Below are 10,225 nucleotides of genomic sequence, written 5' to 3'. Positions count from 1 at the left end.
ATGTTCCTATTTCTATAGTTCCTATCTAAATTCTCTATAATACATGCTTTAATGGCATATACTTCTGCCTGGAATACTGTCGTGTACCGCCCAAGGCTGAAACTAAGTTTCCGCCTTGTGCCATGGCAGTACACACCAGCTCCAGTGCCCTTATTTGTCTTGGAACCATCTGTATACCAGATCAGTCCCCCTTTTCTATCGGGCTTAAACCCGTCTTCCCATTAATTCCTTTCTGGAAATCTGACTGTGAAGGGTTTTTCATATACATGTCTCAGTATAATTTTGTCAGACCCCATTTGTAATATGGGTTCTGTTTTCATGTCCTGAGTCATGTCTGCATGGCCGAAACCATCAGATCTAGGTTTCCATTGTCCACAGCACTGGAGATGGTAAATTCCTGCCCTGTCCTCTGCATCCAACTGCATATTCAGTGGGTAATTATAATAATAATAGTTTAATTATATCAGTATAAGATATGTTTCATCAACAGAGTTTTTGGTTCAAAGACGTCAGCATCCCTACAAACAACATTAGCAGCAGAAGCGCATCTAGCAGAGGGGCAATTTTTACTAACAGAACAGACATTGAACATAGGAAAGTCTCGGATATATCGAACAGGGACCCAAAGGCCAACAATTTACAAAGCAGAAGGGCAAATTACAGAACCACGATAAACTTGAATAATGAAGAGGAATAAGGAATATCAAGATGATATCTCCTCTTTTGCAAGGTGTACAATTTCAATTGTTTTAAAGCAAAACAATAATAATAATATAAAGATAAATATATGAAAGGAAGTGGAAAAATCTATACTCGCCAATAACTATAAAACTATAAAATTCTCGTCATCTTTATCACCTCCACACGTGATCCTGATGCTTCTGCTGGTGGGTGGTGGCTACAGCCTGCCTAACTCTCCTCATGGGCCGCACCATAGCTCAAGTGGTTAGTCGTTTGCTTCCCATCGCGGTGGCTTGGGTTCGATCCCGGGTCTGGTAAAGTGGGATTTGTGGTGGATAAAGTGGCACTGGGGCAGGTTTTCTCCTAGTACTTCGGTTTCCCCAGCCAGTCTTCATTCCACCAATTCCTCCACAATCACCCTCACCTATCATATGGGGCTGGTACAATAGGCCAGAAGTGGCGCAGTACAAAGGACTTAGTCCCACCCCACTAGCAATAAAGAAAGCTCTGCTCACTGACCATCCTTACCACCTCATATTCTTGTTGTCGGGTTAATTATTCAGTGGTTGGGCAGCAGTAAACTAATTTGAAATTATTTACAATCTTCGTGAAAAGGGGGGAGGATGGATAAGGAGATGGTAGTGGAGGGTCGCTAGTTTGAGTCGTTAGAGATAAGATTCAGTCTCAGCGTTTTTGGCAGGATCTCGCTTATTCACAGAGCCACTTTATTGCAACAATTGTCACTGGTGAACACCTTCAATCAACTAGATTATGCTTGCTTTTCTTTTATTTAGGAATGACACTGATTGTTGTGGAAGTACTTAAACAGCTTACTTAAGCTTCAAAAAAGATTTCAGAGATACTAAATTTCACTTTAGGCTAAATCGCTAGTCAGTAGGTAGCTCCACTCACAGATTCTTTAATCACTTACACTGGAACTTAGAATTTCTATTAAAACTTGTGGAAATACAGATTTTGCATCCAAAAAATCTGTGAGCTGGAATAAAACTAACTTAACAGACTGACTTCTCTCAAAACTAGAAGTGCTAATCGCTTCATATCGACCCACGAGTCACTTCCTTAAGTTTCGAGGATTGGTCAAATTTGAACAAGAGGAGTTTACCTCATTTAAACTCCAATGACCTAACGTATGAGTATGAGAGGTGAGCCATAAAACTGGCCCTAGCACTGTGACCTTCAGTGGTGTATTGTGCTTCCCCTTTGCATTAACCATTTATTAATCATACACTTCAAATGAAATGTAGGACTTTGTTTACAGGGGCATCATAAAAGTCACTTGGTTCCATGAAGAATTGACCCAGGTGGCGATATCTTAAATAAGCTATAGCCCCATAATCACATAGGATGTGTGTGGCTGATTCATCATCTTGTAGACACCACTCACATGTTGGGTCCTCTGTCAGTCCAAGTTCGGAAAGGTGTCCTTTTAGGTGGCAGTGTCCAGTAAGTAATCATACCACCCATCTGAGCTGATCTCTGTCTAATTTTAACAGGTCCTTCGTTCTTTTCACAGAGGGTCCTGATATAAATCCTTTTGCCTGTTTGAGTCCAGTTATGAAATCTCAGTGTTTTTTGTGATTTTTGTTAGTCCAGTCCCTGATCGCTTTCTTGTCATATCCAGTTGAGATGCCGCAAGCTGGTTCAGGTCCTGTGGATGGCTGTTCAGATCCTGTTCTTGCCAGCTGATCTTTCTAAACGTAAATTCAAGGTCTCGGTTGAAGGCGAAATGTCAACGCCAAGGGAAATGCAAGCAGGGGTACCACAAGGTTCTGTCCGTTCTCCTACTCTTTTAAACTTGTACGTTAATGATGCCCCCCAATCTCATGGTGTTAACCTGGCCCTCTTGCGGACGACACCTGTCTATATGCGACAGATCGCAAGGAGTGGTTCACTGCTAGAAAATTCCAGCGCGGTCTCAGANCAGCTCAATGGAGACCTGGTGTGAGCGCTGGAATATAAAAATTAATGAAGACAAGACTCGGGGGGTCTACTTCTCTCGTGGTCGTCGACCGCCTGAGTCTTGTCTTACTCTAAATGGAAGAAATATTCCATTTGTAAATAGTGCAAAATATCTAGGTGTAATCTTCGATAAGAGAGTGACATGGAAATTACACATAGAAATGATCGAAGCCAAGGCCTTCAGAACATTCATTAGAGTATATTCCCTATTCAAAAGTGAGTGATTGAGCGCTAACATGAAACTGACCCTCCATAAAGCTCTTATTAGATCCGTAATGACTTATGCTCGTCCCGCCTTGGAGTTTGCGGCAGACACCCATCTAATGAAATTCCAGCACCTGCAAAACAAGGTTCTCCGCACCATTGGCAATTTTCCGAGGTGCACACCGGTCCGCGATTTGCACATGGCATTCAAAATCCCGTACGTATATGATTACATAACAAAATTATGCGGGCAACAAGCAGAAGTCATACAAAATCATAAGAATGAGAATGTTCCCAACATCGGACTAGGTGAAGCCCGCCACAGAAAGTATAAGAGGCTTAAACTTGGCGGCGGTCAGGCATACGACCGTTCAAGTGACTAGACTGCCGTGGTAGCGAATAATACTGGAAATAGTGCGTTATCTGCCGTACTGAGCCTGGACTGACAGAGGCCTTGTATATATTGCACATAAAAGTAAAAAATAAGTGTGTATTGTATATTTATGTAAATACAGACAGTGGACATATTTAAACAGACTGACTGACAAATGACAGACCCGACCTCTCGTCAGAGAGGACGCACCACATAGACTAATTTTGTCATATATCCTGTCCAGTACTGAAATAGAAATTATATAATTTTTCTCGTATTCTGTAAGATATTAATTTTGCCACATAATCCTGTCCAGTATTGTAGTGGAAGATAAATATCAGATTTCCAGTATTCTATTAGATATGTTATTAATTTTGCCATATATTCTTGTCCAGTACTGAAGTAGAAGATGAATACCATGCTTCCAGTATTCTATAATATTAATTGGCCATATAATTCTCTGCATTACCAAAATGAAAGATGAATATTAGATTTCCACTATTCTGTAAGATATGTTGTAATTTAGCCATATAATCCCGTCCATTACTGAACGTCATTCTAATAAAATTAATAATAAATGGAAACGCCAGTATTACTGCTTGCCATATATGATTTATAATGCTTTAATTTGACCAAAAACTATGTTTTGTGTAGCTTTCAAGTGTAACTTGTTACCAAAGGTGTGAGGTTAAATAGAAGTATGTCTGATGAAAACGGAATTTTCTTTCAAGTTTCCCACCTTCAGCTTTCCTAAAGACAAGTATTCTATGTACGTTATAGTTCACAATGTCCAATGCATTTTGGGTAAGGAGATGTTGGATTGGTATGAATGAAATGTTCTTACTTTACAGGCACTGGTGAGAAACTTTCTGATTATGCAACCCTCTTCCCTTGTGTGTGTGCTTTTTATAACTGGGTTCAATATCACTACACTAGTATCCTTTGGAACGGATATGAGTTAAGTGATACTGAACCCAGTTCAGAAAAAGAGAAATAGAACAACGGACTAATAATATCTGCAGCACAAGAGATATTTTAATTGTTTCTTGCATCCAATTGTGTATTTAATCAATATTAAAGTCAATTTTACCGACCACACAACATATTTTTATTATTATTATTACACTACATGTTTCGACCTCAAAAGGTCATCCTCAGGTGTACGAACACAGCTGTATAATTACACGCAGTCTGGATGGCTACACGACAAGGACCGAAACAGATCCAGCAACATCAGAGGACGCGGAAGAACAGCGAGACATCCAAAAAGTGAAAAGTGCAATTAACATAATAAAATTGAACTTTAATTCATGAACTTTTTAACCTATAATAATTAAACTAGTTAAAGTGAACTTGACGCAGGGATGAGCGTAAGTAGGAAGTGACTGGATAACAAGAAAAGCGAAAGCATAACTAGTGATCTGAATTGAAATTCGATTCTCAAATTTTAATTTTTTAAATTTTAACTTTTGACATTTAGAATAATATTTTAACTTGTGTTTTGTGAGAGGAGCTTGATATATTATTGAGCGTGGGCCTGAATAAGATAAAGGATCGAAAAAGTGAGAAGACAAATGTGATTGCGTGTAATTATACAGCTGTGTTCGTATTCTTGAGGATGACCTCTTGAGGTCGAAACATGTAGTGTAATAATAATAATAAAAATATGTTGTGTGGTCGGTAAAATTGACTCTAATATTGACAAGAGGTACTATTGCAAAATTATTTATTGCTATTTATGTGAACTGATGAATCTGTCGGGCAAAATAGGGGCGAGGGACGGGAGGACGCCTAGGATGGTACGGTAGCATTCTATTTTATTGATCATATTTTCGGTGCTGGTGGCCATTTTTTTTTTTCTTAAAAGAAGAATTGAAAGGAAAATAGAGGATGTACTTGGAGAAGATCAGTTTGGATTTAGAAGAGGAAAAGGAACCAGGGATGCAATTGGGATGATGAGAATTATAGCGGAACGAACTTTCGAGATAGATGAAGAACTGTGTGTTTGCTTCATAGACTGGCAGAAGGCATTTGACCGGGTAAACTGGACCAAATTAATGCAGATCCTGAAAGAAACAGGTATCGATTGGCATGAAAGAAGATTGATTAGCAAATTGTACATGGATCAGAAAGTTAGAGTACGACTGGACAGGGGGGAGACAGGAAGTGTGCAGATTGGAAGAGGAGTTCGACAAGGATGCTGTTTATCACCAATTCTGTTCAACTTGTACAGCGAATGCCTTACCAAGGAAGCTCTGGATGGGCTCGGTGACTTCAAAGTAGGAGGGCAAATTATTCAATCTGTGAAATATGCAGATGACCTTGTGTTAATGGCTAAGGAAGAAACTGTGCTACAGGGCATGATTGATAGACTAATTGAAATTGGAAGGTGCTATGGCATGGAAATGAATGTGGAGAAAACAAAAGTAATGAAAATTTCGAGACAACCAACCCCAGTCACAATAAAGATAGACCAAAAACAAGTGGAGAATGTGAAATGTTTTAAATATTTGGGTAGCTTGTTAACAGATGATGGAAGGTGTACTTGTGAAATTAAATCCAGGATTGCCATGGCAAAAGCTGCATTTAGCAAGAAGAAGAATCTTTTTACCAGGGGGGAGCACTAAAAATAGTTGGTAAAGTAGCATACGTTGTTACCGATTGTGCTCTCGGCCCAGGACGCCATTTTAAATTTAGGTCCTGTATGCCCGAGGTGTCATGGCGGCCATGTTTCCGAGCAATAACATGAGAGTTTCGCGGGGCCAGTCATGAGCGTCATGGGGGCGTTGAGGTCTTGAGGCCTGATGGTCTGTGGTGAACAGGTTGAATTTGCATGGTTTACAAATGCGTAGTGAATACTGTTATGCAGTTCCGAGATATAAATCTGTAGATTATGTTTACCGTTTGTAGGATGTAACTCTGTGCAGTCCGGTAGCTTCTTAACGACGTTTGGAAGCAAGAGGTTCGCTCGAAATGAGTGAACCAACTGTACTCGAAATTTCAGCAACAGTCTCTCAGACTGCACAGTGGTTAATAAGATACCAAGATTCATAGTCTCTGATGTGAGAACAAAGAAATCAACAATAATATGTGTTTGTACACAATCATTAGTATGTTTTCTTACAGACTTGGACAAATATTTGCGTCTAGGTACAGGTACACTTGTTAGAAATATCGATGCTGTATCACTAGGACTCTTGTAAATCAATTTATATGCAACCTACAAAACATCATGTGTGATAAAAAGAAGTTTCCAGGTTATGAAAGATTCTGCATTCTCTTGTAACAGGAATGGTAATAATTCTGCTACACAGAGCTGAACAGATATTTCCTGCTGTGAGAGAGAGAATGGTGAGTGTTTTGTGCTTGTGTACACAGAAGAATTATATTGTCATCTGTCAGTTCTCATAACCTAAAAAACTAAACATTTTATGCGAAGCTTTGTTAGTTTTCCTACACCATCTGCGGAGTTCACTTGGTTCTTCACATTATAAGAGTTCGCTGTATTATGTGGGAGAGGAATCAATTCAAGGAGAGTGTTAATGGTTAGGTTATATAGTGCTCATGTGAGAATGAGAAGTGTGTACAAAGATTGGGACAAGACCTGATAGAATGAGAACACTTGGGAAATATTTGTGCAGATGAATTTTAAAAATATAATTTTGTGGGGGTTGGACTGGGTTTGTTTTTGTCAGGATTCAAAGTCATGCGGAACATGTGTGAACACTGTAATAAGCCGTTACGTACCATAAAGTGCAGATATTTTGTGTACTTCCAGAGGGAGCATAAGTTTCTCGGGAAGGTTCCTGCATTATGAACTTAAACATTTTCAAAGATTTTAATTCTGGTTAGAAGAAACCTGTACAGAGCAGGTGTTATGGGTTAGATGTAATGAAAACCTGCTACAATAAGTGAGCATACATTGTTTCATGTATAATTTTGTACAGCCATTACTGATAAAAGATATGATGGTTTTACAGAACTGTACAAATTCAGAGAATGTTTTAGTGGGTCCATGTGGTGAGACATACCCAGCAAGTCATGATGCAAACCAGGCCATGAATATAAAAGCTGAGGAAGTCACAGACTCAGAAGAGGAAGTGGATCCTTTGAAAATAACAGTTCAGGAAATAAAGGCTGAACCTGAGGTGAGCTGAATGTTTCTGTATGTGCACTGTTAGCCAGATATCACAAATATGCAGAAATGCCAGTTATCTTTCTCATATCCATCTGTCTATCTGTCTGCCNCTACATGCTCATTCCTTCTACTCTTTAGATGAATACTTCAATGTAAATAGAGAATGATGTAAAATTAAGTTATATTAATTTTTAAGCTAAAATTGCCTGTACTTATGTATGTAACCTTTTGACTTGTTCTGTATCCAAAGGTACTAACCTACTTAGGATTTATAGAATGTAAATAAATTCAATTCAATTCAGTAGTATGACAATGTGCTGCGTGTTTCAGCTTATGAAGCTGTCATCAGGCAGGATGCGTTAAATATTTTCAGACTATTGAAATGTGCTTTATATGAATTCATATATAATAATTATTACAAATGTACCTGATTTTCAAATTAGTTAGTACATTCAACATTTATCTGAATTATAAGAGTCATGATGGGAAGTCATAATGTTTTCATTATCACCATGAGGAAGTCTTAATTCCAAAATATACTTCTATATAGGAGATATCCTGAGTTTGCTGAACAGTCAAATTTTCCCCTGCCAACTGGACAGAGGGAGCCACTGGAAAAGGCAGAAGCAAAATGGTAACATCAGTTGAGAAAGTGGAGGCTTGTGCTGTGATACAGTTCCTGCATTAGCGAGGGAAGTCTGCCACGGAGACCCACGACCAGACAACCGCTCTGTATCAGGAAGTTGTACCATCATGTAACTCAGTGGTCAGGCGGAAGAGGTGCTTTCATTGTGGACAGACAAACGTTGAAGATGAACCCTAAAGTGAAAGATCATCTCTAGCTAAGGAACCGGAAATTGTGGCACAGGTGGAAGCTTTGATCCTATCCGATTATTCATGGGTCGGTTTTCAGCATCATCCGTGATGAGTTACACATGACAAAGGTTGCTATGCGTTGGCTGCCACGATTGTTGACACCAGTTCCAAAACAATGATGGATGTGGCAAAGAAACATTTGCAGTTGTATCAAGACAGAAAGGTGGAATTTTTTGACCACCTGATCATGATGGATGAATGTTGAGTCTTTCATTATGACCCTGAAACAAAGGAAATGAGCAAGCAGTGGAAACATGCAGACTCGCCACTACCAAAGAAGGCCAGATCCCAGCTGTCATCAGGAAAGATGATGTTGAGCATGTTCTGGGATCGGTGGAGTGTCATCATGACTGACTATATGCGCAAAAAGGGTATCACCATCACTGGCAAGTACTACTGGAACCGTCTGTGAAAATTACGGGAGGAAATAAAAAAAAAAGTGATGTGGAATGCTGGGAAAAGTTGTGCGACTTTTTCACGGCAACACACCGGCTCATACTGCTCTTCCTACAGGGACACTTGCTGCCGGTTTGGGATATGAAATTCTCCCCCGTCCACCATATTCACCAGACCTGGCACCGAGCGACTTCTTCCTCTTTCCACAGCTAAAGGAGCAACTTCGTGGTAAGCGATTCCAGATGATGATGACAACATTTCTGCAGTGGAGGACTTCCTAAACAGTTAAAATGAGACCTTCTATGATCAAAGTATCCAGCAGCTAATGCATCGTTGGGGAAAATGTGTGTCCTTGCAGGGGCATATGTAGAGAAGGTTTAACTCACAATTTCTATCATCTGTGTCTCTGTTTCTTCTGGGTGATAATTTAAATTTTATGACTTCCCCCATGTATACTAATTCAAATGAATGTTGAACGTATTAACTAATTCGAAAATCAAGTATATGTAATACTTATTATATTGTAAGCGGCCTCCATAGTCTAGAAGTAACGTTCCCACCTCATGACTCGTGGTACGCGGGTTCAAATACCTGGCGGAGGTCATCGAATTTTTAAGGGCGGAAAAATTCAGGGGACAAGTCCTCCGGGAGGGACTTTAAGCCGTGTGTCCCGTGTTGTAACTTTACAGCATGTGAAAGAACCTCATATCGCCTAAGGAGATCACTGAGCAAAATTCCAGGATATTTCCCACCCAACAGTAGTCTCTAAGGTCTCTGATAAATGGGGGAAGTATTATAGACACCATCAAGCAATTGAGGCCGAACTTGCTTGCTTGGTGGGACTGATGGTACACACCATTATCGGTAGGGTATAGAGACTGGTAGAATATCATAGAGGGAAGCACAATGGACCAATACTGGTCTAAGTGCATGGGGAAACCCACCCTCTCCAATAACTAACTAACTATTATGTTGTAACAAATGAATTTGTATAAAGTGCCGTTCAGTACTTTGAAAAAGTTAGTTAATGTATACTGCCTGATGATGGCTTTATAGACCGCAACATGTAGCACATTGTCATAATATGAAAACCAATAAACTCATTATACACAGTAAAAGGTGAATGAGATTCTGATAGTTATTGTGTTGAGGCAGAAAACAAAATGAAGTGTTGTTATAATCTGTTGAATTTTACTTGTGATATACCACTTCCATTTCCTTTTAAGCAGTTCTAATGTAGATGAAATTAACTGAACAGTGATTCAGAGAAATTCTATAGCAGCAGAAATCCTTATGGAGTTACAGAACTGTTCAGTTATTTACTGGTACACTTACTAGAACTAAGAATTTAAATTAGTAGGACTCTTGTGAGCTAATTCCAATGTACAACACAGAATATAATGTGATAAACAAGTTTCAAGTTTATGAAAGATTCTGCATTCTCTTGCAACAAGGGTGCGAAGGATTGTACTGTATAGAGCTGAAGAAACATTTCCTGCCGTGAGAAAGGATGTTTCATGCTTGTGTGCACAGAATAATTTCATTTTCATGTGTCAGTTGTCTTAACCAGAGAAACT

At 39.3% G+C, this 10,225-nt stretch overlaps 1 protein-coding gene across 1 annotated transcript in view; it reads left to right on the top strand.

The window, feature by feature from the left end:
- The first annotated feature begins 5,979 nt into the window (after positions 1-5,979).
- LOC111868688 (zinc finger protein 19-like) overlaps positions 5,980-10,225 on the top strand; it is a 19,306-nt gene continuing 15,060 nt past the window's right edge. Inside the window, exons 1-3 of the mRNA XM_023859576.2 lie at positions 5,980-6,388; positions 6,528-6,589; positions 7,219-7,386. Of these exons, the coding sequence (XP_023715344.1) occupies positions 6,530-6,589; positions 7,219-7,386 (228 nt within the window). The 5' untranslated portion in view covers positions 5,980-6,388; positions 6,528-6,529. The remainder of the gene's footprint in view (positions 6,389-6,527; positions 6,590-7,218; positions 7,387-10,225) is intronic.

This window comes from Cryptotermes secundus, unplaced genomic scaffold (assembly GCF_002891405.2).
Source record: "Cryptotermes secundus unplaced genomic scaffold, Csec_1.0 scaffold994, whole genome shotgun sequence".
Taxonomy (NCBI): domain Eukaryota; kingdom Metazoa; phylum Arthropoda; class Insecta; order Blattodea; family Kalotermitidae; genus Cryptotermes; species Cryptotermes secundus.
This window is presented reverse-complemented; position numbering and strand designations above follow the sequence as displayed.